General features: G+C 41.3%; 3 protein-coding genes across 4 annotated transcripts; all 3 read right to left on the bottom strand.

The window, feature by feature from the left end:
* Nucleotides 1–2,890: 2,890 nt before the first annotated feature.
* On the bottom strand, nucleotides 2,891–7,808 carry LOC127774739 (beta-glucosidase 20). 2 transcript variants are annotated; one of them, XM_052301026.1, is made up of 13 exons: nucleotides 7,393–7,808; nucleotides 7,123–7,186; nucleotides 6,217–6,275; nucleotides 6,023–6,098; nucleotides 5,821–5,892; nucleotides 5,578–5,665; nucleotides 5,204–5,459; nucleotides 4,990–5,105; nucleotides 4,095–4,315; nucleotides 3,969–3,997; nucleotides 3,779–3,878; nucleotides 3,578–3,665; nucleotides 2,891–3,430 (listed from the first exon to the last, which is right to left on the bottom strand). In XM_052301026.1, exons 1-13 carry the CDS (start codon nucleotides 7,546–7,548, stop codon nucleotides 3,193–3,195), a joined length of 1,563 nt encoding a protein of 520 aa, XP_052156986.1. In that variant the 5' UTR covers nucleotides 7,549–7,808; the 3' UTR covers nucleotides 2,891–3,192. The 2 variants fall into 2 exon arrangements, with proteins under 2 accessions (XP_052156986.1, XP_052156987.1); XM_052301027.1 differs by lacking the exon at nucleotides 7,393–7,808 and having other exon boundaries at nucleotides 2,892–3,430; nucleotides 6,023–6,131; nucleotides 7,123–7,152.
* A 2,501-nt stretch (nucleotides 7,809–10,309) lies between these two features.
* LOC127774740 (beta-glucosidase 19) lies at nucleotides 10,310–17,523 on the bottom strand. The gene is made up of 13 exons (XM_052301028.1): nucleotides 17,139–17,523; nucleotides 16,942–17,005; nucleotides 16,313–16,371; nucleotides 16,117–16,192; nucleotides 15,928–15,999; nucleotides 15,673–15,760; nucleotides 15,293–15,551; nucleotides 14,281–14,396; nucleotides 13,765–13,985; nucleotides 11,403–11,431; nucleotides 11,207–11,306; nucleotides 10,972–11,056; nucleotides 10,310–10,881 (listed from the first exon to the last, which is right to left on the bottom strand). Exons 1-13 carry the CDS (start codon nucleotides 17,295–17,297, stop codon nucleotides 10,653–10,655), a joined length of 1,557 nt encoding a protein of 518 aa, XP_052156988.1. The 5' UTR covers nucleotides 17,298–17,523; the 3' UTR covers nucleotides 10,310–10,652.
* A 3,320-nt stretch (nucleotides 17,524–20,843) lies between these two features.
* On the bottom strand, nucleotides 20,844–24,696 carry LOC127774738 (pentatricopeptide repeat-containing protein At1g10270-like). Its single transcript, XM_052301025.1, has 2 exons — nucleotides 21,812–24,696; nucleotides 20,844–21,017 (listed from the first exon to the last, which is right to left on the bottom strand). Exon 1 carries the CDS (start codon nucleotides 24,576–24,578, stop codon nucleotides 21,852–21,854), a length of 2,727 nt encoding a protein of 908 aa, XP_052156985.1. The 5' UTR covers nucleotides 24,579–24,696; the 3' UTR covers nucleotides 20,844–21,017; nucleotides 21,812–21,851.
* Between the last annotated feature and the right edge of the window lie 3,295 nt (nucleotides 24,697–27,991).

Genomic DNA, 27,991 nt, shown 5'->3' with positions numbered 1-27,991 from the left:
TGAAGGGGCCACCTAAAGTTTACCGCACAAGATACCAAAACTCTCATTGTGCTCATTTTTACCACCAGTGCAAATGTCTCATCATAGTCAATTCCATATGTTTGACTATAGCCTTTTGCGACTAATCTTGCTTTATACCTATCCACCTTCCCTTCAAGAGTTTGCTTCACTGTAAAGACCCACTTACATCTGACAGCCTTTTTTTCCTGGTGGAAGTCTTACAAGTTCCCAAGTCTTATTCTTCACAAGGGCATTCAACTTTTCTTTCATTGCATCTTTCCACCTTGGATCCTGCTTTGCACACTTCCAATCCTTCGGTATGGGCACTGTCTGTAATGATGGAATGAATGTTTTGTATGTTGGTGAAACATTGGAATATGAGATATAGTTTGCAATGTCATGCATAGAACTAAGATGCTCAAAACCACGTATAGGAGGTCTACCAACATTGGATCTAGTCTCTCTACATTATGCAAGAGGTAATTCTACTTGTTCAAGAGTTGGAGAAATATTACCAATTGTCTCAAGAGGAGCCAAGGTGGCTGGAGGTGAGAGGCTCTGGGAGGATTCTGGGACTGGGCACTCTGGGTGTGGTAACTCTTCAACATGATCTTGCACTAACTTTTTTCTTTTCTCCCCCTGACTATCGAACCGCCTCCTTTGGTAAACTAGCACATCCTTTTGTTTCACCCTTTCGGCTTGCTCCATAGGACATGGAATTGTCCCAACAACCACTCCTCCATCCTCCTCATGAAGAACAATTTCTCTTTCCTTGTCTTGTGTAGCTTCAATAACTTGCACTACTTCTTTACTCACATCATCAATAGAGCATGGTATTGATCCAACCACCACTGCCTCTCCATTCTTGCTAGATTAGATTAGCTTAGGCATCCACCACCCTGAAAATTCAGTCAACGGCTTGATTGTCTAGATATCATGTTTCTTTTTATACTTAGTGCTGCATCAATGCATTCGACCTACTAAGTCGTGTTTAGAACCATGATCTTTAGCCTGCTTCTTGATTGTTAATAGGGGTAGCATCTGAGTTTTAGCCGATCTTACCTAATATACATGCTTCTTTATTTGTTTCATGTATATTTGCCATTTATATAGACAGATCACCTAATAGTAATATATCAAGTTCAGGTCATATCGGCTAGGCTATCAATATTGACTATTGACCTCTATTTGATATATTACTATAGATTGATTTATATAGATCTATACTAGAGTATTAGCTAGTACATTATCTTTCTTACTCTAAATATTGTTCCATCGGCTACTTTGATAATATTGTCTTAAACTTCTTTGTCAAATCTGATAGACGGTATTACAGCCGATGAGGCATATTTAGGGTTTAATATTCACTGATATATCCAATCCATAGCCAATTTGGTCCAACTATATTGGTTGAGACCACCAACGATAAGCTATCGGCCGATCGGCCGATTAGCTATCAGCTATACTTTGCTTTTGTCTTTCTTGCTGATTGCAGGATCAAATCAGCTGGCACGTCCTTGACACACTCGAGGCTAGCCTTGGACCTGTACTGGAGTTAAGCAGATCTCCCAGGCCACTATGTTTCCACATCAACACAGTCTCAACCCCATCTCCTCCTACACCATTGCTGAAATAGCCTCTTCCATAGGTGGCAATGTAGCTTGGTGGAACATAGTTGTTCTTCTATCCTCAAACTCCTTGTTCAGCCCCTTCAAGAAATGAATGACTCTTCGCCTCTACATCGAGTTATTTCCGATCACAATATATGTCATCCTCATGCTTCAACTGTAGGGGATCATAGTGATCAAGATCTGCCCATAACTACTGCAACTCACTAGCGTACTCTTGGACTGCTCTCCCCTCTTGCTTCAAATTCTCTACTTTGTTCTGAGCCTCAACCATCATCATTACATTTCCCTCTCCTGAATACATGTTGCTCAATGTCTTCCATACTATTGTTGCATTCTAAATAGTTTCTATCATCCTACCAATGGAATAGCCACCGAGATCATCAACCAAGATACCACAGTGGAATTTGTTGTATTCCACGTCCTCCACGCTTAGCTCTCCTTATCAGAGGGCTCTTCACAACTCTCCTGCAAAAAGTGATTCACAATGTTGAGCTCTCCTGCACCAACTCAAATAATTTTTACTCCCTTCCAACCTCAACTCATTTGGCATCAATTTTAGCTTCAATTCAGACTCTCCTGCTACATTCCTCGGACCTATCATGCCCATCTTCAGCAAATCCTCTAGCAAACCTTTCATATCACCTTTAGTAATAAGCGAGGAAGTATCCACAACCTCCTTTCCAGCTTATGAAGACACTTTTTCCCTAGCTTCTTCTTTGCCATAGTCACAGGGTACAAGGAGGACCAGGCTTCAATCCCCTTCCCTTCACCACAACACTTTCAGCTATCTCTACTCCTAACCTTAGCCCTACTACGGATCGATTTTCCTACTCAGAAGGTTTCCTCCTCTTCCCTTGCACCACCAGCTCGGATCCCCTCCTCCGCTTCTCTCACGCGCGTGCGGCATGCGTGCCTCCATGTTCGAGTATGTACCGCTCCGTGCACGCCTCCTCTGCGCCAGCCCACGCAGCCACCGCGTGCCTATGTGGACCTGCCGCCTCCTCTGCGTGGTCCAGGCGTGAGCACACGTGCCTCTTGTGGACCCGCCGCCTCCTCTGCTCCAGCCTAGCGTGGCCCACGCCTGTCTCACCTCGTGCCTGCCTCGTTCGCCTGCTCCGCCGCCGCTTTTGCACGCGCCTGCCTACGTGAGTGGGGCGCGGTGAATCGCGCCCCCACCCCCGCTCAGCCAGCCCAGCACAACGGCGCAGCTCACGGGCCCTTCACATCAACAAATCGAATCGGAGGAAGATCACTGGTGAGCTAGGGTTTCTTGGCTCTGATACCATACTGTTTGATTTGGGGATTTTTCTCAGGGTATGTTCCCCTACACACCCCCTTCCTCCTTCTATTCTATGAACATTTTACAAATAGGCCCTAGGAACATCTCATATTTACAGCAACATATTACATGGTTATATTCAACCAAGACTCTAGGCCCTACCATAGAACACAAGGTAACATTGTGATAGAGTCCTACTCTATTACATAATACATGGATCTGACTTAGTTAGATATGCAGGCCGTGCAAGTGCCTGGTACCCATATTCTCAACAGATTGACATCATTCAGAGTTGAGCATGAGAGGCTGCAGAGACAAAGGAGCCATCTCCACCCTGATGCGAGCATTGTTCTTCAAGAAGTCTGAGTACCAGCTAGCAGAGCGTCTTGGCTGCCTTCTCCGTTCTGTGCTGCCGAAATCGACAGCAACAAGTCCATAATGCCAACTGTTGTACCCACCAAATATCTCGTAAATATCTATGAATGACCACATGGAGTATCCCTTCACATTCGCACCATTCCTGCGACGATCAATCAGTTAGTCGTTCACTAGTAAGATCTATGAGTGGCATCTTGTGATTATAGTTTCAGATTTGCACCAAAAAAGAGTTTATGGAAATATTCTACTAGAGATAGAGTAGAATCAGTGGAACATAATTCTTAAGCACCTGATGGCTTTCAGTGTGGCTGCTATGTATTTTTGCAAATAGTTGATCCTCTCCACATCATCCAGGGTTCCGTCTGGTGCTCCACTGCCTGATGCAATGCCAGGTGAAATTAATGACAGAATTAGAACTAGAAGTAATATTTCTGGACATTAAATTTGACAATTGAGATTATGCCATACAGATTATTGAAGGACTACTGACCATTTTCCTGAATATAAATCGTCAAATTTCCATAGTTTTCTCGAATATATTCAAGTGCATTCTCCAGCCCTTGAGGATCTACAGTGTTTCCTGGTAGAAACTGACAAACCAAGCAAAACCATTTTTACAGTCTATGGATGTTACCATAAGTTTTGTAGTTTTCAGCAGGGACAATACTATCGGTGATCACCTCTGGAGTAGGTGTGTCATTCTTGGTGGCTGCCAAAAAAACACATATATACATAAAATAAATAAACTTCATAAACTTTTTTTTTAAAAAAAACACAATAAAAGCAAATCTGTACGAATTTTGAACCTCTGAACAAAGTAGCAATGTCGGCAGTCAAGTCTTGTAAAGGTGCCTTTACTACGTTATTATTATTGCTCGTGTAAACTGAGCTATAGTGATTTAATCCAACGAAGTCGAAAGCGTTAGTAACCAGCTCAGATTCATAGTTAGAGAAGAACGGAAGGCGGGAACCGACAACCTTCTTAATGGTCTCTGGGTAATCTCCAAACACCAAAGGATGCAAGATCCTGCAAATTTGGTCAGATTTTGTCATATCAAGATTCAGAGTCAACGATGAGGATTCACCGCTGTTTTGAAAAGAAAAACGAGGACGAAGTAACAGTGGTTGTCTGCAATGGTCAGTTACAAACTTGCAACCCAAAATCTGTATGTAATTTCATTAAAATAGAAACTAGAAGAAAATGAATATGGAGAGTAGCATTGTCTTTTTTTCTTTTCCCTATTTTACTTTACATTCGTCGGATTCTATCATCTTTTTACTCTTAACATAACATCCTTTTGCTGTAAACAAAGAATTGGCTTGAAATTTTACAGCTAAAGTAAACTTTTTTAGATAAGGGAGGAGTACATATAGTTTGTAGGTTGCTGGTAAACTGATTAAATATAGTTTTTTTCTTAAATGATGCTTATTTGGTGCCAAACCAAAAAAAACATTGCATGAGTGCACCACAAAAGATAATTGCATTGGATATCCTCTCAGCTCTAAATTATTTCAAATGACAGAAACACCTTGATACTATATACCCCAGAAATAAGGTCGGACCTGGCAACAACACACCAACGAAATTAATTTGTCAAATCTTTTTTTTTCTTGCTATTTTTCCTTTTGCGGAGTATAGAGTTTTTTTTTATTCTTTCTACTGTGATACAATGAGAAATACTACGATACAATATGACTTACCAGCCATACATGAACTGTTTTGCTCTTTCAGTGGCACCAATATCTTCAGCTGAATCTGTGAGTGGGTAGAACCACAAGGAGTACATATTTATGCCAACAATGCCCTTCTGTGCAACCTAAAACAGTGGAAAAAAACATAGCAACAATATTCATTTTCTTGGCTCCATAAAAACAATTAAGATGACAAAACTTTCAAATGGTAATGCACACTCACTTGGTACTTCTCCCTGTAAAGTCTAACAGCTGAAGCATGAGCTAGCAGGTTATGGTGTATAAACAAGTATGGCTCAACCGTGGAATTTCCACCTGTACAATTGCTGCCAAATGGATATGAGCAATGGTTAGGAGGAAGAATCCCAGTGTCATAGCAACCTTGAGCCATGACATTTGGCTCAAGTACAGTTGTCCAATGCGCAACTCTGTCGCCGAACTCTCGGAAGCACACATCAGCATATGCTGTGAAGTCATCACTGAAACACGTATGCAGAGGAAGGTAAAGCATGCGAGGATAAAAATTTCTGATGATTCTTGTCATTCTTGGTAATCTTATCAGAATGGCATGAAAGGAAATTACTGCTTAGTGCTTACACAATTTTGGGGTTAATCCACCCACCATACTCGTCTTGAAGGCTCTGAGGGAGGTCACTGTGATATAGTACAACTTGTATCTGAATACCTTCATGAATTGGGAGAAAAAAAAGGGCTAATCTCAGAGGTGCTAGTCATAATTTTTGTTAAGATCATCTCTCCTAAATTGTTGTTAATAACTGATTATATAAGAGTCTGCATTAAAGAATGCACTTTTTTTCAGAATTGGGAAAGTATAGTTACCTGCTTTGACTAGTTCATTTATCATATTGTTGTAAAACTGCAATCCTTTTGGATTAACCGCTCCTCTCCCACCTTTGTCCAGAAAAAGAAAAATCAAAACTTGGGTGGGGAGGCTAACAAAGAATTATGTGTGAAGATGACATTGTCACTAATGATCCGGTATTATGAATGGGAGATTGATAATGATATGTAATTGCCATACTAGGGATAAGTCTTGACCAAGAAATGGTGAAACGATAAGCCTCTAGGCCAATCTCAGTCATTAGCTTGACATCTTCCTACAAAAGCCCCACGATGAACAGAGGTCAAAACTGAAAAGAAAATTCTCAGAGCATTAAGAACAATAGCCGATCAAACTGACATTTGTTCTTGTTATCTCTAATCCAAAAACAATACCTTGTACTTATGATAGCCATCAGAAGCTACGTCACCTGTTCCATCTTCTGGATGCCTCCCTGATGCAGCAGACTACATGTCAAATTCATATTCTTTTTTTTAAAAAGAATAATGGAAGTACCTTGACATGGATAAATAAAAAAACAAACCATGATTTTTTTAAAAAAACACACATTTTCTGCATTCTTATGTGCAGCATAATATAACTTGTCATAATTTATCATGTACATCTCTATACAAAAAAAACAAAACTTAGTTGAGCTATCCAAAAAAGAAATGTAGGGATGCAAGCGGGGTGGGCAAGCAGGATTTTTTACCCGCTTATCTCACTTATAATTTATTTTTTCTTCTAAAATTTGTACTACCATGTGAGAAATAAACTAGCAAGCACGTTTTTGTGCGCCTTTTTTTTTTGACAAATTGGCCTTTTAAAAAAACTTATTTCGAAACTAGACCGTGGGTAGTGGGCTTGCCCACTTGCATCCTAAAGAAATGAATTTCACATTGTAGTCAAAGTGAATGAAATTTTGCCCCTCTCTGCGCCGAATCCCGTGAACTGCAATCTAATTATATGCAGTGATAATTTCTGAAATTTAGGTCATTTCGGCCCCACCGGCAAGCACATATCTAGCCAGAAAATTTCAGTTTTTTTTCCAATTTTTTTTAATTTGGTCGAATTTTATTCAAATTCATTCAAAATTCATCAAAGTTTCAAAACATTTCGGCCAAAAAAGTACAGAAATTTTGGAGATTTCAGTTCTTGCGGCCACCCCCAGCAAAAATCAAAATTTCGAGATTGCTAACCCTGATTATACGACGAAAAAATAAAACTAGCATAGCAACGCAGCATTATCAGTGTGCTGAAAATTATCCAATACAAATTCAGAGATAGAGATAGAGAGAGACCTGAATGTGTGTAGGTATCCCAGATGCTCGGTGTCCTCCCATCCTCAGCAGCTGCGCCCTCATACTGCAAAATCCAAAACCAAAAACCAGTATTCAGAAACGCATGTCAAACCCTGTCCTCGCTCGTACGTTCTCTGAATCAGTCAGGAAGCAAACAACAGGTGGCTAGTAGCAAGAGCAAGACGCTCCATTGAAATCCAGAATCAGGACAGAAAATTCAGAGAAGTTCAGAATCATCTCTCCTCTACTATACATACATACACATATTACCTGGTAAGCCGCAGTCCCGGCTCCGAACGCGAAGCCATCGGGGAAGTCGTCTCGCCTGAACTGCAGCGAGCTTACACCTTGCAGCAGCAGCAGCAGCATCAGCCATGCCAAGAAGAAGAGGAGGAGGAGATGCAGATGCAGAGGACGCCTCTCCATTGCGTTCTTTGACTTCTAGTTGTTCTTGGTCGTCGTCGTCTTCCTCTTCTAAATCTCCAAGATCGATCAGGGTAAGTACTATACTCGGTGAGGAGAACGAAAATTTGGGTCAACGGGACGATCATCACTTGGCAGGCAGATCGAATCGGGCAATAGAAAAAGACACAATTTTGTTTTACTCTCAGATGTGTTTGGTTGGGACGTCTTCACACAGGGATAGATGGTCTTTTTCAAGAAATTTCAGGAGCTCAGCTGATCGATTCCTGGCTTTGCCCGCAGTCGGAAACTCGGAGCCGCAGGGAGAAAACTAAGGCCCTGTATAAAACTTAAGTCACTATCATATCGGATGTTTGGACACTAATTATAAATATTAAACGTAGACTATTAATAAAACCCATCCATAATCTTAGACTAATTCACGAGATGAATCTTTTGAGCCTAATTAATCCATGATTAGCCTATGTGATGCTACAGTAAACATTCTCTAATTATGGATTAATTAGGCTTAAAAAATTTGTCTCGCGAATTAGCTTTCATTTATATAATTAGTTTTGTAAGTAGTCTATATTTAATACTCTAAATTACTGTCTAAATACAGGGACTAAAGTTAAGTCTGGATCCAAACACCACCTAAGGCTTGTGTTTAGTTCGTATGCCAAAAAAAAATTTTTAAGTATACGGACACACATTTGAAGTATTAAACGTAGACTAATAACAAAACAAATTACAGATTCCGCCTATAAACTGGGAGACGAATTTATTAAGCCTAATTAATTCATCATTAGCAAATGTTTACTGTAGCATCACATTGTCAAATCATGGCACAATTAGGCTCAAAAGATTCATCTCGCGATTTACATGCAAACTGTGCAATTGGTTTTTTTTTCATCCACATTTAATGCTCCATACATGTGTCCAAAAATTTGATGTGACAGAAAAGTTGGAAATTTGAAGAAAAAATTTTGAATCTAAACACGGCCTAAGGCATTATTTGGCACAACACCCGATCTCATTTTCACATCTCATATTTACGTTATATTTAAAGTTTTTATATTAGATTTATTTGACACTAGATGACATGTAGGGCAGGGGATGTTCTAAATTTCATCTGAAATAGGAGCAAACTAATTTATCCAAATATTATCACTGTGATCGTAGATGAAATGCTAATTAGTTTGCTCTAATCATAGAAATTGTTAATTATCGAAGCTTCCTTAGGGGCACACGTTTCCAGCCCAACAGGTCCAATTGTTCGAAATTGAAATCCACACAGCCTCAAATGCTTCTTCTTCTTCTTCTTCCTCAGTCTTCTCTTTCCACTCTTTCCATTTATGATTATTATCTTTCATTTTGGCCGTGTATATTGGAGAAATATGTGATGCAAACAAATTAGTGACTGTTGGATAAAAAACGGACGCTTTAGATTTATCCACATCAGCAAGAGTAAATAGTTTACTCGCAAATTCAACTATAAGTAAAAATTTTACCAGAAAAAATATTTACTCTTGATGATATAGATAAATTTCAAGCATCCATTTTTAAATCCAATGATAATTTTTAAGTTTTAACTAGTTTCTACTACGTATTTTTCCGTGTATATCCACAAGTGGAAACAGTGGCTGAATTTCTATCCATTTAGCTTAAGAAATGGTAACGATTAGTATCTTTCTGAGACATATTAGGGTTTTCTTTCTGTAATTAATTCGTTATTAGTCGCGTGCTCCGCGAGGAGAAAACCCAGCCAACGGGATGATGACAGACAGATAAGGATAGAAGATAAATACGAAGATTAAGTGTTTTATACAAAATGAGGTGGTATTAATGTATGATCAATTGAGTTTTAGTTATTACAAACTTGAAAATTATATTAATTTAATATTTTAGAGCAACTTTCATATAGAAAATTTTTACACGTAACACACCGTTTAGCACTTTGAAAAGTGTGCTATGAGTATCTAAAATTTTATCTAATTTTTGTTGGAGAAAATAGCGGGGTCTTAGTAGTGCCGATTTCTTATTGTTCGGGTGATAAAAAAATAGACAAACAAATCCCTTCTCCATTCTCTGCTCGGATGATTGCCGCTTGTGTGAATTTTGATAGAAATTCATTATTAAAAATTAATTACTTTGGTACGGCAATAAAAAAAATCCTACTGTTTTAAATTGTGTACTCGAATGTTTTTTTTTCTTGCTCGGATTTTTACACCCAGTACTAATAGGCAAACACGCATGATACTATGATATTAACTGGGCAAGAACATTACATATAAAGTACTGAAAGCTCCACAAACAAGAACCCAACTAAATTGTTGTTTTCTGAAGAATCAGTGTACTCTTCCCTTTTTTTTTTCTTTTTTCCTGCAGGGAATTGATGCCAAAAAATTCCTCCAAAAAAAATATAGTACCAAAACTCGGTGGTCTCTTTTGTTGCTGATGAAATGCAGCTGTCACATAGAAGAGAAGAGGCACATAGGTGGTTGTTGGTTGAGTCAAAGTAGAAAGTTAAAAGCCTAAAACCGATCCGTTCTTGCACAGAAAAAACAATTTTATAACATGAAAATTATCAGGATACATTTTTTTTAAAAAAAACTGGGATTGATCGTATACGATGGCTGATGTGTCATAATTTCTCACGTAGGCTTGTTTGGTTAGTCCGCAGGAGGAAGGGATTGGAGAGAATTAAGAGGATTAATTATTTACTCTTATCAAAGTGCATATTATATATTTTAGAAGTTCCATCCAGATAAAAATGTAAGGATGGAGCCTCCACAATTAATCTATAATTTTGCAAGAAAAAAGAAAGTGTTAAATCTATAGTTTTGTGATACTATCGTACAATGGCTTCAATCTTAAAGAGAGGGAATAAATGGTTACAAGAAAAAATTTCGTCAACAATTAGCTATCGAGAAAGGGTATACACCAGAGTGCACACCCCGAAACCACGCGAATGGCCTCAATCTCAGGTTTTGTGATAATTTTACCAAAGTACCTATTGACAACTTCCAACTCTGATAATTGGTAGATAAATGATAATGCCCACTAAAACAGAATTGTTCTTGCAGGAGAGCGTACAGGATGGTGTTGAGAGTGGCAGCAACCATCACTCAAAGCTGAGCATGAAAGGCTGTGGAGACAGGACCATCATCCACCTTGATGACAGCACTGTTCTTCAAGAAGTCCGAGTACCATCTAGCAGATCGCCTGGGCTGCCTTGTCAGTTCTTCGCTGCCAAAATCGACGGCAACAATGCCGAAATGCGCCTTGTAATCGTCAAACATCTCGTACTGATCCATGAATGACCACACGCAGTATCCCTTCACGTTTGCACCATTCCTGCGATCGATCGGTCGGTCGGTCAGTCATTCAAACCAATAAGATCCAAGAGTTTGATCTTGTGATTTTCAGTAGAAAACTCTTAAGAACCTGATGGATCGCAGCGTGGCTGCAATGTATTGTGTCAAGCAGTCAATCCTCCCCACATCATCCAGGGTTGCATTTGATCCACTACCTGATACAATGCCAAGTAAAATTGATGACAGAATGTGAGTTGGAAGTTATATTTCAGAACTCTTATTTATATATTTACTTACTTTTGTAAAAAGAGATCCTTAAAGTTAACATTGGAGACTAATTGAGTGCTACAAGTAGGACTACTAACCATTTTCCTGGATATAAAACAGCAAATTTCCATACTTTTCCTGAAGGTATTCAAGCGCGAGCTCTAGCCCCCGAGGATCTAATGAGGTCCCTGGTAGAAACTGCCTCAAGAGTAACAAGCAAAACCATTTCACAGTCTGCAGATGTTATGAAAAGTTCAATAGTTTCAGTTCAGAGACAGTGTTGTCGTTTATTACCTCTCGAGTAGGTGTGCTATTCTTGCTGGCTGCCAAAAAAAAAAAAGCACACATGAATAAAATGAGCGAGCTTCATAAAATTTTAAGAATATATCTATCTATTATATACTAAAAGTCCATTAAACTTCCTATAAACACTCTCAAGCCACCACGTGGCACTTCTATAAACGCTCATAGACCGCCATGTGGCAATGCCTAATCTCACCGTCGATTTTCACTTAAGGTGGACCGGATAATTTAGACTATTAAATTAGATTAGATGTATTTTATTTAAAAGGAAACTATTCACCGGAAAAAGAAAACAAAAATGCACAAGTACTCCATAGGTACGTACGTACGTGAGACTTAAAAAACAATGAATCTTATTGCCGTTTATCTTACTGTTCACCAGAAAAAGAAAACAAAAACACAAGTACTCCATAGGTACGTTCATATACGTAAGACTAAAAAGCAATAAATCTTACCTACTGTTTATCGAAAGAAAAAGAGACTACCCACAGACTTATTATAAAAAAAATAAAGCGAACATAACATACGTAGGACCATTAAAAAATCGATTATCTTTAAAATCAAACTTTCTACTATTTAAATTTAAGCAAATATCACTGTCAATTTTCATTTAAATTGGTGAACCTAATATTATAGACCATTAGATTAGATGTATTTTATTTTAAAAACTAATACCTTATTACTCTGTGTATGTATACGGGAAAGCTATATAACTGTTAGGGTAAAAACATAAGTAGTTCGTACGTACATACGACTTGGAAAAAGAAATGAAGTTTACCTACTATCATCAGAACAAAGAAAAATCTACACATGGTAGTCTTTTGAAATAGTATTTTCAAAACCCCTTACTATAAAAACAATAAAACAAAAAAAATGTGTATCATTAGGAAAAGATCGATGGTCATATGAAATAGTATTATATACTATTTAAAGATAAATATATTACTCTACAAATTTACATAAATATACATAGTTAAACTAAATTTATATTATAAATATGAAATATCCCATCAATGATCTTTATTCGTTCTATCTTAACATACGAGGTTGATATATATAATATTTAATGCTATGATAATTTTTTATTTCACATCATATTTTAGGGTGTCTTGACAAATACACAACGCTAATTTAAATCTACATTTGTAAAAATAAAAACAATACAATTTAGTTGCTTAATTTTACACCATTAGATTAAATTTATTATTTAAAAATAATACATTTCTCCTATATACGGATACATGAGAAATATGTAACAGTTGACCGGAAAAAGTACTCCGTATGTACATATGATTGAAAAAAATAATATTGCTTACATATTGTTTGCTGGAAGAACAGAAAACGTACTTATGATAAAGCCAAAAAAATCGGCAGTCCTTAAAAATAATTTTCTACAATTTAAGGATAAAATATAATAATCTTCAAATTTACGAAATGTAAATATAAAATACTCAATCAATGCTTTTAAGCGTTTTATCTTTTAAATTATTTTAAAATTATATATCCAATTTGTAATCCGGTTGTATTCCTTTAAATAAATAAACTACTAAATATCAATAGCCCTAAATACATTATAAATATGGAGCCGCCATGTAATAATTAATGTTATGATAATAATTTCACATCATATTTTAGGTGTAAAAAGCACTTAACGAATACACAAGGCTGATTTAAATGTACATGTGTATTCTCCAAATTATCAGTGGCGTCTCATATGATTAGAAACAATAGGTGTTGAAAACAAACTGAACACTGAACTAACATGCACTACACTATAGATATTTGTCAAAATATGATACGGTACTTTGGAGATTAACGTGGTAGAATTTGTCAAAATATGATATGGTTATGTATAAATTCTTTTATTGTTTTGGGATAAAATTTAACTCCTTCAATTTATGTGAAAGAGGGAATACAAGTAATATAAGTCTATCTTCGATTAGATGAAGTAGTATCATTAGCTATATTTTTAATAGAAAATATGTTTCATTAATATATAATAAAATTAAAATGTTAATTAAAGTCGTCTATGGCATATAAAATAAAAAAATGTTATATAAAGTTTGGAAACTCCAAAAATTTTTAAAAAGAATCACACGTAATACAAGTAGCTTCATTATTGTGACACATTTTTTTTCTAATAAATTTGAAGATATACAATTTCAACTAATACGCCCAAACCAGTTATTAACGAACATACGTTTAAAATAGAGTAAAAAAATATTTAAAAATATCATCCACACATAAACATTTGTAATAAAATTTCAAACAAGATTAAACAACATGCCCGCGCGTATGCGCGGGCTTCCTTCCTAGTGAATAATAAAAAGCATATCAGTATGAAATTTCCTACCCCAGAACAAGGAAGAAATATCATCAGTGACGTCCTGTAGCGGCGCCTTTACTGCGTTACTATTATCGCTCACATAATTTGAGGTATAATGATTCAACCCGATGAAGTCGAACGCATTAGTAACCAGCTCAGATTCGTAGTCAGAGAATAATGGAAGACGGGAACCGGCGGCCTTCTTCATGGTCTCTGGGTAATCTCCGAACACCAAAGGATGCAAGATCCTGCAATTTGGTTGGATTTAACTGTGTCAGGATTCAGAGTCTACTAGGAACCTCCCCGCAAAAAAAAAAAAAAAAAAAAAAAAAAAAAAAAAAAAAAAAGTCTACTAGGAACCTATGAGAGTGCAAACGTTGTTTTCAAAAGAAAAACTCAAAGCATGAAAGGACAGCAGAGTACGCTGTAGTGGCTGGTATAACAAGCTTACAACCAAAGATTGGGTTTTTTATGGACGAAAAAAGTATTTGTTTCATTCTTGCTATAGTAAATACTTCAGAAATACGATATAACATGACATACCATCCATACATGAAATCCTTTACTCTTTCAGTGGCAGCAATATCTTCAGCTGACTCTGTGAGTGGATAGAACCACATGGAGTATATGTTCATGCCGACAACGCCCTTCTCTGCAGCCTGAAACAATGAAACCAAAAACAGAGAAATAAAATTCATTTTTCTGCTCTTGAGTATATTCATTTGGAAGCCAGCTGAATTTATATGGGTCTACACGATACCACAGAATTGCAGAGTATTCTTATGGCTCGCTTTCAAGAATAGGTTAAATACTAAAGCCAATATGGTCAACAAAAAGTGGAGTGATGACCCCCACTGCCCTGTTTGCCCTGCTCTTGAGACAGCTGATCACATCATCCTAAGATGCAAAAATGCCGACAATCTCTGGAGAAAACTAGGACTCCTGCAATTCGCAAACAGAGCCGAAACAATCTCTGATTTCATCCAAGCAGCCATTGACAGGAACCAACCAACACAAAGGGTGATACCAATCTGGTTTGCAGCCTGCGCTTACTCTCTGTGGAAATCACGCAACAACATGACTTTTGGCAGACGGGTGGACAATACCCAAGATATAATACAACAAATCCGTGATTCCCTAAATCTCTGGAGTGTACGAAGTAACGAAGACACTAGACTCAAAATTCGATCATGGTGTGAAAGACTGTCCTAAACGACAGCCTAATGTTTACACTTATGTAAATTCTTTCTTTTCCCTGTTTTTTGTTATTTCTTCCTTAACCTCTGTAACTCTTCTCCCCCTTCACTCTTTTTTACTCCTCCTTCTCCCTACCTCTCTCTTCTCTAATAATCATGTAACCCTACACCTCATTTCTATAAATGAAATGACTATAAGGTAGAGCATTCTTGCGTCAAAAATTAATTTTTCTTGCTTAATGGAACGATGCGCAGATATCCTACGTGATTTTCTTAGACTTCATAAGAATAATTAAGAACAGACAGTATACAGGTCTTTCAGAAGAAAAAGAAATTTTCTAGTGATAATGCACACTCACTTGGTACTTCTCCCTGTAAAGTCTAACAGCTGAAGCATGAGCTAGCAGGGTGTGGTGTATAAACAAGTATGGCTCAACCGTGGAATTTCCAAGTGTGCAGTTGCTTCTGCCAAACGGATATGAGCAACGATTTGGAGGGAGATACCCATCGTCATAGCCAGATTGAGCCATGACATTTGGCTCAATTGAAGTTGTCCAATGCGCGACTCTGTCACCGAACTCGCGGAAGCACACATCAGCGTATGCTGCGAAGTCATCCCTGCAACACAAATGCAGGGAAAGCAAACCTTGTGAGGATCAACTTTTGTAATGGTTCTTGGCATTCTTGATGATCATAACTATCAGCATGGCATGAAGGGAAATTACTGCTTAATGCTTACACAACTTTGGGGCTAACCCACCCACCGTACTCGTCTTGAAGGCTCTGTGGAAGATCTATATGGTACAGAACAGCATGAATCTGAATACCTATTCATGAATCAGGAGCAGAAAGCCTAATCTCAGAATCAGAGGTCACCAGTCATGCATCATTTTTGTTAAGAAGATATTTGGTGAGTAACAACTAATGCAAAATTAAGAGTGATGTGCATTAATGAATACAATTATTTTTTCAGAATTGGGATAGGTCAACTTACCTGCTTTTACTAGCTCATTTATCATACTGTTGTAAAACTGCAGCCCTTTCGGATTAACCGCTCCTCTCCCACCTAGTTTGATCCAAACTTAAAATGAGAACATGCATCATGCATGTGTGGACAAGAAAGCATCTTCACTAATGATAAATTGATAAATATCAATATGTAGGTGATATGTAGTTGTCCTACTCGGAATGAGCCTCGACCAAGAAATGGTGAACCTATAAGCCTCCAGGCCTGTCTCATTCATTAGCATTACATCTTCCTACATAGATCAGCCCACAATGAATTAACAGAGATGAAAAGAAAATTTCTCAGAACAATGCAAGATCATGGATGATTAATCTGAAATTTGATGATTTTATCTCTGATCCAAACACTATACCTTGTACTTGTGATAGCCATCACACGCCACATCACCTGTTTCGCCTCCTGGATTCCTCCCTGATTCAGCATATCACAGGTCAAATTGGCAGAGACAGGTAAAAAGAACAAGAACAACCATATGTTTAAAAACACATTTTTTTTCCCGCCAACTTAAGTGCAGAGGTTAAAAGGCCTCTATAGTTTATCATGTACAGATCTCTCAAACAAACTTAGTAATAATGCTCCGTTGGGCTTTGTGCCTTTGTGTACCTTTGACATAGTGACCGGTTTATCCATTATCTGAAGACAAAAAAACAAAGAAATGTGGCATGTCCCCTTTCTCTCGGCTGAACCCAGTGAACTTCAAACTAGCATAGCAAAACAACCATTACCTATTGTGTGCAAAAAAATTGGTCTCCTCTTGTTGCAACAAGTATTAGTTAATTACTTCCTCCGTTTCACAATGTAAGTCATTCTAGCATTTCCCACATTCATATTGATGTTAATGAATCTAAATAAATATATATGTCTAGATTCATTAATATTAATATGAATGTGGGAAATACTAGAATGACTTACATTGTGAAACGGAGGGAGTAGGAAGCAATTAGGAATCAAGCCAATCCAAGTTGAGAGGGAGTACAGTACATGAGTGTGCGTAGGTGTCCCAGATGCTTGGTGTCCTCCCATCCTCTGCAGCTGCACCCTCATACTGCAAAAATCCAAAACCCAACCATAATTCACAAATGCAAAATTCAATTTATGCTCTGAACTGAATCTGCAGGTAGGAGCAGAGCAACCAGTAGCAGGAAAAGATCAAGCTGACACAACTCAGATCAGGATACCTGGAAAGCCGCAGTCCCGGCTCCAAACGTGAATCCGTCGGGGAAATCCTCCCGCGTGAACGGCAGCGAGCTCACGCCTTGAACAACAAGTAGTAGCAGCAGCAGCAGCCATGGCGAGGAGAAGAGGAGCAGCGGATGCAGAGGACGCCTGGTCTCCATTGCGTCCTCTCCAGATGCACAGCCACACAGCAGCAGCTGCTTCTTCTTTTTTTGCTCTTTTCGGCTATCTTTCCTTCCTCTAATAATTCACTAGCCTCGATCGTGTCGTTTTGGTCAGTCAATAGGATGATCCGGCAACCAAAAAGATGAATTTTCTTATCTTTTACTCGATCAAATGTTTTTGTTCTCAGCTGCATATGGGTCTCGATCCGATTGCATCGACTAACAAGAGGCCAACGTTTAAAGGGAGTACAACCCTGTATATGAACCATCCAATATTACAAAAGCTTTTTTGTTGAATTTTGCGTGGACAGATCTTGCCGATCTCATCAGTCGAATTGAGAGCCACAAGATACTCGCCAGGAGATTCGTGCTGGCCTGGTTGTTGTTCTGTCCTTTTTTGGCTTCGTATCAGTGTGTCTGCCCGTCTCTGGTGCTCGACTTGCTACGTAATCATCGTTTTCAATCCATTTTCGTCCATACACCTATTTGATGGGAATCATCGGATGCCCGGTAGCGACTTTTCTAGACACAGTTTCATAAATATACTTTCTTCATGCTAAAATATAAGGCTCCCATCGGTTCGCTTTTTGTAAGCAAAAACAACACGGCTTATTAGCAACAAATTAATTTGGATAAAAATTTTATATACATGTCCATAGCGATTTGAAAGCAAAGGTCATAAAATAACTACAATGAAAAACCACAAAATCAACTTTAAAATTAAGTTTTAAAATTCAAATTTTAGCTTAAAACAGTAGAAGCGAAACAATGGGAGCCTAAGATAACCACCCCAAATACAAAGACAAAAAGAATTTAATCACCTTGTCTCATTGGTTAGATCACCTAGATACACGCGAATAATTGATGGTGGGGTTTGATGATAGAGGACTTGTATTTGCTTAGTTAATGTATTTATATTATGAAATACGATGAAAAAAAATAATTATGCCTTACATTTCAAGATATGAGTACACTGTAATTGGAAAACAAATCTGCATCACCTTTATATCTCACGGGGTAAAATAATGTTAAAAAATAATTTATTGAAAGCCCGTTGCAAGTTACTTCGTACAATAGAAAACTTTACTATAGCACAAACAATGTGTCTCATCGTTATAGTTTTCACATATCAGCAATAGGAACATCGAAATATTTGTGGAATAAAATGGAACATGGTTTTTCCGGGATTGCCTGCCTCGTCTAGTGCGCATGGCCGGCATTATATTGCAACAACCATACAGCATCCAGGCCTCCACTCGGCACGGTCAAGCCAGGGTCGCGTCGCCTCACCTCGCCAAAATGATAATCCTTGAGTTGGAAAAACAGAACATTGGAGCCACGGAAGCAACAAATTTCAAACTTGACATGTACTATAATGCATTTATTGTTATACAGACAAAATAATTCAGGTAAATCCAATCAGTCAAATTGACATTCCAATCGAACTACACCGAGATAATAAGTGCCTAACTAAATCAAATCACACATTAATTATTCAAAACAAGACCAGATTCCCAACTCGCCGTACTCTTGTAACTAAATATTTTCGAAACTCAAGGATGAAATAAAAAAAATGAAGCCGCAGCCTTAAAAATATGTACGGTCCCTACAAAGAAAATCGGCATTCTGAGTACAGGATACAATAATTAATGTGCAATAAGATCATATCTACAATAAACTGACACATTCTGGCTCACGAGAAAAGCTTATTGGCTAAAATTTGACACGAGCATTCGATTTATACAAAATCCTGACTGTAAAGCTCCATAAATGAATGCTGAAGAAATATTAAACAAATCGGAGCTTACAAGCAAATACTGGAGAAGTACCTATCAATATACACAGCAAACTTGAAGGCAAAACAAAATGGCAAGGAAATGCAGTAAAACCTGAAGGGTAAATAAAATTCTAGCATGCTAATGGTCATAAATTTAAAGCAATCACAAGTTTCCAGCTAGAAAGAAACTCGCCTTTCAAAATTTTGCGTAAACAAGAGAAGTAGAGCAGAAAGTGGCTAGAGCTCGAGTGAAACAGGCCAAATATTTGAAACTGCAGATTCTTCAGTCCAAATCTCTGAGAGGGAGAGGGAGAGGGAAATCGAGAGGGCAAGATATCAAGAACCAAACAAGCAAACATATGACAACTATATGCTATGTTGATTGAACATTATACACAAGGCAAAAGAAGCAAAAATTCACAAACCCAGCTAATATATAAACAGCACAGTTGAAATGAAAAGTAAGCTTGTTTTCTACTTCACTTCATCTTCTATATTTCTATGGTGAATCCAGTCATGCAGATAAGGAAGAGAACATATGCACATGCCTTTTCATACTGAAATAAACTGTACAGTTGAAATGAAAAGTAAGCTTCTTTTCTATTTCTACAGTCAAATTTAGCCATGACAGATCATGAAGAGAACATATGAATAGGCCATTTGCCCATTTCATACCGAAATTTGGATTGAATCTGGAAGCAGCAATTCACAAGGCTGTACAGCAAATCACCGTTGTAACAAATCCAATCTTAACTAACTTCCAACAGTGCAAATACTTACAGAGGAGAATAGATAAGCAATGCCTTGTACTGGAATTGCCAAACAATAATTGCAGGCAAGTGTAAACTTCTTAATAATCATGGCATTTCAGCTACAGTAGAGAATATTCAGGGAATATTTAAATACAGGCACTGGCTATGATGAAAAGCAAAACCTGGTGTTTCCTGTGATTTCCCATTTGTAGTTTCACTTACACTGAAAAACGAAGAGGGATGTCTGCAAACGTGAAGAAAACAAAGTAGTTGCATTTCCATCAGTAATTCAGAAAGGAAATGACAATATTTTAAAGTAACAAAATCAGAACTTAGATGTTACCCAATATGTGCACAATTCAGATGTTATCTGAATCCATATTCAGATGTATCTCTGTTTCATAAATGCATCCACAATTACCCCCAAAAAATCACTAAAATTTCCATTGCAAAGCATAAGAGGCTAAGAGCAAAGGATTTCAAGCATAAGTAATACATTTTCATCAGTACATATATTCATTCAATCCTGAAACATATTAAGAGCAATGGAATTCAGTTACAACATAAGAGCAGAGGCATTCAGGCACAGATCATCACTAAACCTGAAGCATAAAGAAATAGTTGCATTTTCATCTGTACATAGTATGATATCAACTGCTGATTCTGACTATCCATGGTCAGTACTCAGAAATAAATGGAAGGATGCAGCATGTATTTGCTTGTATTAATTTCAGGGGTGCGGTTTTTGTGTGTGTGGAACAGTTACAAAAAGGTTGGCAAGATTCAGTAAGAATTCCACATGTAAGAGTAAGAAAGTCATTAATGACAAAAGGAAATGTATCTTTTTGCATACCGTTGAAGTTTACTGGAGCATTGAGTAAATAGAGAGCATAACTAATCCAAGCAACAAAAAAAGAATCCCACACGTGAGAAATACATACAAGCATACCAGCATGGCCTTTCTTTCAGGAAAATAGAGAGAGGAAAAAGGTCAAAGTTGACAAGCACAAAATATTCTAGCAATATGATAACTGAGTTGACCAATTGGTGACTAAACCATCACAAACGTATAATCAGTGTTAACATAGTTGAATGACTAACTCAATATTTTTCCCTAGTCCAAAAGATTTCATTTCCGAAAAATAGTCCCAAACCAAATGCTATTGAACTAGCTGATGCTTGAGGAACCTGCATTTCAAACATATAGCAGTAGTTAGCCATGTTATGCCCCAGCAAAACTCAGCAAGATTTAATATGCTCTAGTAGTAGAAGAGTTTGAGACATTTAGATGGCCAAATAAGCTGTAACGAGTGTAAAGGAGCAAAACTGATGCAACATGAAGTGGCTCTACAGTAGTATGAACTCCATAAATGACTACTCCCTCCGTCCCAAAATATAGCAACCTATTGGATTAGACACAACCTAGGCTGTGTTTGCAATCCCATGTTCCCAACCCCTCTCCCTCGTTTTCCGCGCGCACGCTTTTCAAACTACTAAACGGTGCGATTTTTTAAAAAAGTTTCTATACGAAAGTTGCTTAAAAAAATCAAATTAATCCATTTTTGAAAAAAATTAGTTAATACTTAATTAATCACGCACTAATGGACCGCTCTGTTTTCCGTGTGGGAGGGATTTGTTCCCATCCCTTGATTACGAACACAGCCCTAGTAGGTCTAATCCAGTACTAGGTTCCTATATTTTGGGACGGAGGGAGTATGTAATTAGGATCACCAAACAAATGAACAGAAGCAACTCAAAACTTATTAGAAGCATACATGCTTGTCTTGAAGCATCACACAGGACTTTAACCATCTTAGTTGTTATATTGACCACATGTGACAGTAATAAATTGAGCTTCTTTTAAAGGCTGTATATTCTTACTTCTTTACTTTTCAGTTGAGTATGAACAGAGCAAAGCCAATGATTAATAAATATGATGAACTGATACTATGAAAATATGATGTGTGTGCAACTGAGTTCACCTGAGTTGCTCTTATTGAGTATGCATCATGGAGATATCCTTCATCTTACACGTGCATAAGCATGAGGCACCACTTGCTGATTTACATCTTCTTGATCTTCAGACAATCCATAGCCTCTTTGGTTCCAGGCAGCACCATGTGAGGGTTGGCTTGGGGAAGCCCCATATTCAGGCGGTGCCCCTTGATTTCCAAACCCTACTTGTCCTCGACGAGCGTTAAAACTGTTCTGACCTTGCAGAGCATGATTTCCAGGAGCCTGAGCATCAAATCCCTGCTGTTGAGGCTGTGTGTGAAATCTTGGCTCACCCTGGGGAGACCCAAAACGATTATGCTGATCTACTGCTTGACCATACTCTGGTCTGTTCTGATAGCGAAAACCAGGTGATGGTGGTGGTGCTTGAGGAGTACCAAACTGTCCCTGCGGTGGCTGAGTGGAGCCAACAGCATGCTGCGATGACTGAGGTCCACCATAACTAGGCTGTTGCACTTGTGGAGCATTGAACCTTGTATGCCATGGATGAGATGTGCCATACCCAGGCTGCTGAGTCTGAGGAGCACTATGCATTGGTTGTGGTGGTTGAGGGCGGCCAAAACCAGGCTGCATCGGTGGACCCGAGCTATAATCAGTTTGTTGCACTTGACCAATGCCAACTGATTGTTGCCATGGATGAGGAGAACCCATCCCATGGTGTGTTCCTTGAGTGGCATGAACTCCAGAATGCTGCCATGTATTGGGAGTACTGACATTTGGAGGTTGAGTCATGGAGACAACCCCAGGTTGTCGTGGATCAGGGGCACTAGGTCCATGCTGCAACGGGCGGCCACCAAACTCTGATTTATCAACTTGAGGGCCTCCAAACACAGGTTGCTGAGGTCTCAAAGGCATCCCCTGAGGCTGTATCGCTTGGGATCCACCAACGGCAGGATGAAGTGGTTGAGAACCATATGTCAGTTGGCCTTGGTGAGGCATGTAGCTACCCCGTGTCTGATTGGATGCAAATCCTGGCAGCCCCTGAGGTGAACTGCGAGGGCGATACTCTGGCCTTGGCTGAGGAGGCAATGGCACTGGTTTCTCTTCAAAAGCTTTCTCAATCTCTTCCTGCCGGCCAGCGTTCTTGAAAATGTCAATAACAGAATCCCGGAACTCAGGAGGAGGAGTGACACCGCCTTTTGCCATGTCACTCACCAACTCCCGTGCTTTATCCAAGTCCCCTTCCTTACACAATGCATTAACCAGGGTCTCAAAGGTGGTTGTGTTTGGCTTGATCTCCTTGTCAGGCATCCTTCCATAGACCTTCAAGGCATCATCCATCCGGCCAGCTTCTGTAAGCCCTTCAAACATCCGATTAAAGAAACCAATATTGAACTTCGGCCCATGCTCCCTTCCATCTGCCATCTTATAGAAATACTGAATTGTATCATCCACACGACCCACCTTGAAGCATGAATCAACCAGGTAAGTGTAGGTGTACACGTCTGGAAGCACTGACTTGGTTTCCATTTCCTCAAAAAGCTTCTCTGCCTCTTCAAGCATTCCATTCTCACAAAGCTTCCCGATGATGTTGTTGAAGCAGCCAACGTCCATCTGGACGTTCTTCCTGGGCTGCCGGTGGAACACCTCAATTGCCTCATGGAATTTGCACTTCTTGAAGCACTGATTGACCATGACATTGTAGGACTCGCTGTTGATGCCAATGAAGCTCGGCGGGGTGTGGTTGTCGATCATGGTCTCCCAGAGGTCATTCGCCTCCTTGTCCTTATCATGCTTGAAGAGCGTCTCAAGCAACACGTTGCAGGTGGCGGGGGTCATCCTGAACTTCTTGTCCAGCAGTGACTGGTAATTCTCCATGGCCTCCTTGTCCATTCCCTTCTTCCAGTACCCCTCCATGAAGGAGGTGTGCACGACGCCATCGTAGACCAAGCACCTCCCCTGGAGCTCCTCAAAGAGCTCGAATGCCTTGTCCCAGTTATCTTCCTCAATGTAACCGGCGATGAGATTATTGTACACGAGGGAGTCGGCGCCCTGGCCACGGTTGAGCATCTCGCGCAGGAGATCGAGGGCGTCCTGGATGCGGCCGGCGGCGACGAGGCCCTTGGTGAGGTGGCGGTAGGTGACGGCGGAGGGCGAGAAGGGGGCCTTGTCGAGCATCTCGCGGTACACCTGCAGCGCGGAGTCGACGCGGGCGGCCTCGCAGTGGGCGAGGATGAGGGTGTTGTAGGAGACGACGTTGGGGACGATGTTGGATCGGCGGAAGAAGAAGTCGAAGAGCGAGACGGCGTCGTCGTGGCGGCCCGCGCGGACCATGGACGCCGCCACGGCGTTGCAGGTGAAGACGGTGGGGCGGACGCGGGAGGTGACGGCGGCGCGGGCGGCGACGGAGGCGCCGTCGAGGTCACCGGATCGGATGAGGGACTGGACGCGGTTATGGAGACTGAGGCGCGGGCCGACGAGCGCGGAGGTGGTGTCCGGGAGGCGCGGCGCGTTGGGGTCCCGCGGCGGGGGCGGGGCGGAAGGGTCGCGCCGGAGCGCGTGGAGCGGCGGCTCGATGCGGAGCCTCCGCTTGCGCCTCCGCCGCTCGGCAGCGGCCTCCTCGGCGGAGGAGAAGGCGAAGCCACGGGCGTGGGGTGCGAGCGGCGCGGGGGGAGGGAGGAGGTGGTGCGTGGCGGGGGCGGCGGGGGAGGCGGTGGTGGAGGAGGAGGAGAGGGAGGGGTGCGGGTGGAGGGTGGAGAGGCGGCGGAGGAGGAGGAGACGGCGGTAGAGCGCCATGGCGTCGCGGTGGGCGGCGGCGGCGGCGGGAGAAGGAAGTTTGTGGCGGTGGTGAGGGAGGCGGCGGCGATCTTTCAACAAGAAGAAGAAAAGAAAAACCCTCTTCTTCTGTAGCTAGGGTTTAGTGGGTGTTACTGTATGATCCATTTTCCATCTACCGGTGCGAGCCTGCTCTGTATCGGCCAGCAACGATTCGTTGGGCCGTCAAGTTGGGCCAGTACTACTATTTCCTTCTCCCTCTGTATAAAAAGAAAAAGAAAAAAGAGCAGAATTTTTCTTTCCCGAACGGTCAAACCGTTGTGGGTGTTTAATAGTATAAAAAAGAAGGTGCGACGTTTTAAGAAGAAAATGGGATTAAACTGGGATTAAATTTTACAATGCACTGTTATTTATGATAGACTAGACAAAAATCACAATTATAACAACACTCCAACTAACCTAAGCTACCATGATAACGAAAACAGGATAGACAAGCCCAACACTCGGCAAACGCCGTTCATATGAACATAAAAGGCTGAGAGAAAATAGGACCCCCCACATATTGGCAAAGACGTGACGTTATCGTCATCATATCACACGACCGGGCTACTCCGACTTCGCCAAGAAACACCAGGGTAACGACAGCAAACTAGTCCGCGTCAAAGCACGACTCAACGAGGCTCAATGTCATCATTGCCACACGTCATGTTTTGCTGACACCGTAACTCTGACTTCATTAGCATCGATCTCGTTGATACATGGCCAAGCCAGACTGACATGCTTTGCTGATCAAAAGGCTTGCTAATCCACTCTAGAGCGAAACACGGCTGACAATGTACAACTTGGGTCATTGTTACCAAGCTCATAAACACACAGCAACTTCAACTTTCCAAAAAAACAATAGTAAAAATCTGCCTAGAACCAAAAATAGCTTCGACTCACCGTGGCCACCTTCAGGTTTGCCACATCGAGCCACACCCTGGTTGCCCCTCCACCGTCACCAACCACCACTGGAACCCCATCCTCTTCACGTGAGGTGAGCACCACCCATGGTGAGCAATCATAGGGTGGTAAAAATTACATTTATTACCAATAAAAGTTTATCGATATTTCTTCAGAAAAAAATATAACGAACAATCAATTAAAAATAGAAAACACCTTACTTTAATTCAATTTGTTTTGTTAGAACTATTTTCGAAATAAACTAATACGCATGCCCCCGTGAATGAGCGGGCTATCTTCTAGTTATTTTTAATGTCTATAAAATGACATGATAGTACTATAGTAGGTATTTCGTGCACAGAGGTAGCAAGTATAAGACACTTAGCTCGTACTGCTGCTAATTAACCTGCCATTTAAGTCATTATTAGTAGTGACACGGTAATTAACCCATGAACACTCCATAGAAAAGCCCCGCAAAAAAAGAAAAAAAACACTCCATAGAAAAGGTGTAGAGATGACGGGCCTTTTTTATTGCTTCCAAAACTTAGCCCTACGGCCCTACCAATGCTTTGGTAGTTACTACTTGTGCTTGGTTTGGATTGAAACCAATTTATTGGTAGCGAACTAAATATAATCTTACCCTATAAAAAATTGATAGTGCCATTGTCAAAGAATTGGCATGGTAGCAATCCAAAATGGAAAAAGTACACCGAAGGTCCCTCAACTTGTCATCGAGTTACAAAATCGTCCCCCAACTGCAAAACCAGGTATCTAACGTCCCTTAACTAACGAAAATCGGTCACAATAGGTCCTTCGGTGGTTTTGACTCTGGTTTTCTCCTACGTTGTGGCTGAGTCAGCGTGGGACCCACATGGCCCCACATGTCAGGCTACCACATTAGCCAATTCTCTCTCTCTCTCTCATTTCCCATCTTCTCTCCCTTCTCTGACTTAGCTAGCGAGAGGACGAGGGCGTCAGTGGCCAGCGATGGGCAACGCAGCGGCGGTGGGGGGAGAAGCTGTGGGCGGGCGGCGGGGAAGGGTCGCGCGCGAGCGGCGGGGGGAGGCGTGGCGTGCGGGCTCCCCCGCCAGCCGCCGCCCATGAGGCCGGGGGAGAGGTGGTGGACTGCACCAGCGAGGGGGTGTGGTTCGTAAGGCCACGACGAGCTGCGCGCTCGACGACGTGAACAACCTCGAGCGCCCGCTGCTCATTGCCAAGGAGCACCTCCTCCCTCGCCCTCTGCCCAAGGAGAAGCTCGAATACCTCATCCTCATGGCTCAGGTTCGCACTATCTCCCCCAATTCCCAAATCCGTACGATTCAGTTGCTCGATCGATTGATGGTTGAATCCAGCGAGAGAATTTTTGGCGCTAATTAATTTGAGATCTTTTTGCTTCGCAGGTGACCAAGTTCACCTGTGGCGGATTCGTGGTCAGGATCTGCTTCAGCCACCTGGTGTTCAACAGGCAGGGCGCGACGCAGTTTCTCAAGGTGGCGAAGCAGTGGCCGGGGGAGAGGACCAACGGCCGGCGGAGTGGAGTTGGGCGGCCCCTCCGTCCCCACCTCCCTCGATTCGCTCCCCACCTCTTTCCTTGCCGACCGCCATTCCCATCTCCACACCCGCCGCCACCTTCGCCGTTCCTCTTCACATGCCCCGGTGGCGGGGGCCCTCTTCGCGCGTCGCGCTCGCCTCCGACGAGGCCGATGCCGTGTCGTCTCCACCGTGTCGTCCGCCGTCGTGTCGTCACCGCCGTTCCTCTGCCTTCGCGGGGAAGCCCACACGCCGCTTCTTCCCCTGTCGCCCGCGCGCTACTCCTCGCTGCCTCGCGCCACCCCTCCCCGCCGCCCCCCCGCGCGCTGCTCCTCTGCCTCATGGGGCTCGTGGGTGGCGGCCGGTGGGGGAGCCTACGCGCTGCTCCTCCCCCCACTACCCGTGCGTTGCCTCTCCCTGTCGCCGCCATCACCGCCGCCGCGTCGCCCATCGCCGGCCACCAACGCCCTCCTCCTCCCGCCGGCTGAGTCAGATAAGGGAGATAGAGATGAGGAAGGGAGAGAAGAGGGTAAAGAGAGAGCAAGGAGGCTGATGTGGCAGCTTGACATGTGGAGCCCTCATGGGTCCCACGCTGACTCAGCCGCCACGTAGGACAAAATCGAGGTCAAAACCACAGAAGAATTTTTTGTGACCCGTTTTGGTTAGTTAAGGGACGCTGGATACCTGATTTTACGGTTGAGGGACGATTTTGTAACTCGATGGGAAGTTGAAGGACCTTTGGTGTACTTTTTCCATCCAAAATAGGCCCGACGTGTAGGTCGACTGTCAGCATTTTGCCCTTGACACTCATGCATCCCAGCCGTCCACGTCCCGGAGGAATAACGGTGTCATCCAGCCTTCTCCTCCTCAGTCCACCGACGCCGCCGTCGCCGCCGGCTACTTCTCCGGCCACTCCCCTTCGGAAGTTCCGATAGTCCAAGAGCGGCGGCAACGACGCCTGG

This window comes from Oryza glaberrima, chromosome 5, assembly GCF_000147395.1.
Source record: "Oryza glaberrima chromosome 5, OglaRS2, whole genome shotgun sequence".
NCBI lineage: Eukaryota > Viridiplantae > Streptophyta > Magnoliopsida > Poales > Poaceae > Oryza > Oryza glaberrima.
Note: the sequence above shows the minus strand (reverse complement) of the source record. Positions and strands in the feature narration are given on the sequence as shown.

Bases quoted from the DNA above. Each gene is read 5' to 3' on its own strand.
- LOC127774738 (XM_052301025.1), bottom strand. From the start codon at position 24,578: ATGGCGCTCTACCGCCGTCTCCTCCTCCTCCGCCGCCTCTCCACCCTC.
- LOC127774740 (XM_052301028.1), bottom strand. From the start codon at position 17,297: ATGGAGACCAGGCGTCCTCTGCATCCGCTGCTCCTCTTCTCCTCGCCA. The intron at 16,372-16,941 runs GTACTGTACTCC...ATGCTGAATCAG, and splicing joins GGACACCTACGCACACTCAT to GGAGGAATCCAGGAGGCGAA. The intron at 13,986-14,280 runs GTATGTCATGTT...ACCAAATTGCAG, and splicing joins AAGGATTTCATGTATGGATG to GATCTTGCATCCTTTGGTGT.
- LOC127774739 (XM_052301026.1), bottom strand. From the start codon at position 7,548: ATGGAGAGGCGTCCTCTGCATCTGCATCTCCTCCTCCTCTTCTTCTTG. The intron at 6,099-6,216 runs GTATTGTTTTTG...GGGCTTTTGTAG, and splicing joins ATGGCTATCATAAGTACAAG to GAAGATGTCAAGCTAATGAC. The intron at 5,106-5,203 runs GTGAGTGTGCAT...CCACTGTTTTAG, and splicing joins TTTACAGGGAGAAGTACCAA to GTTGCACAGAAGGGCATTGT.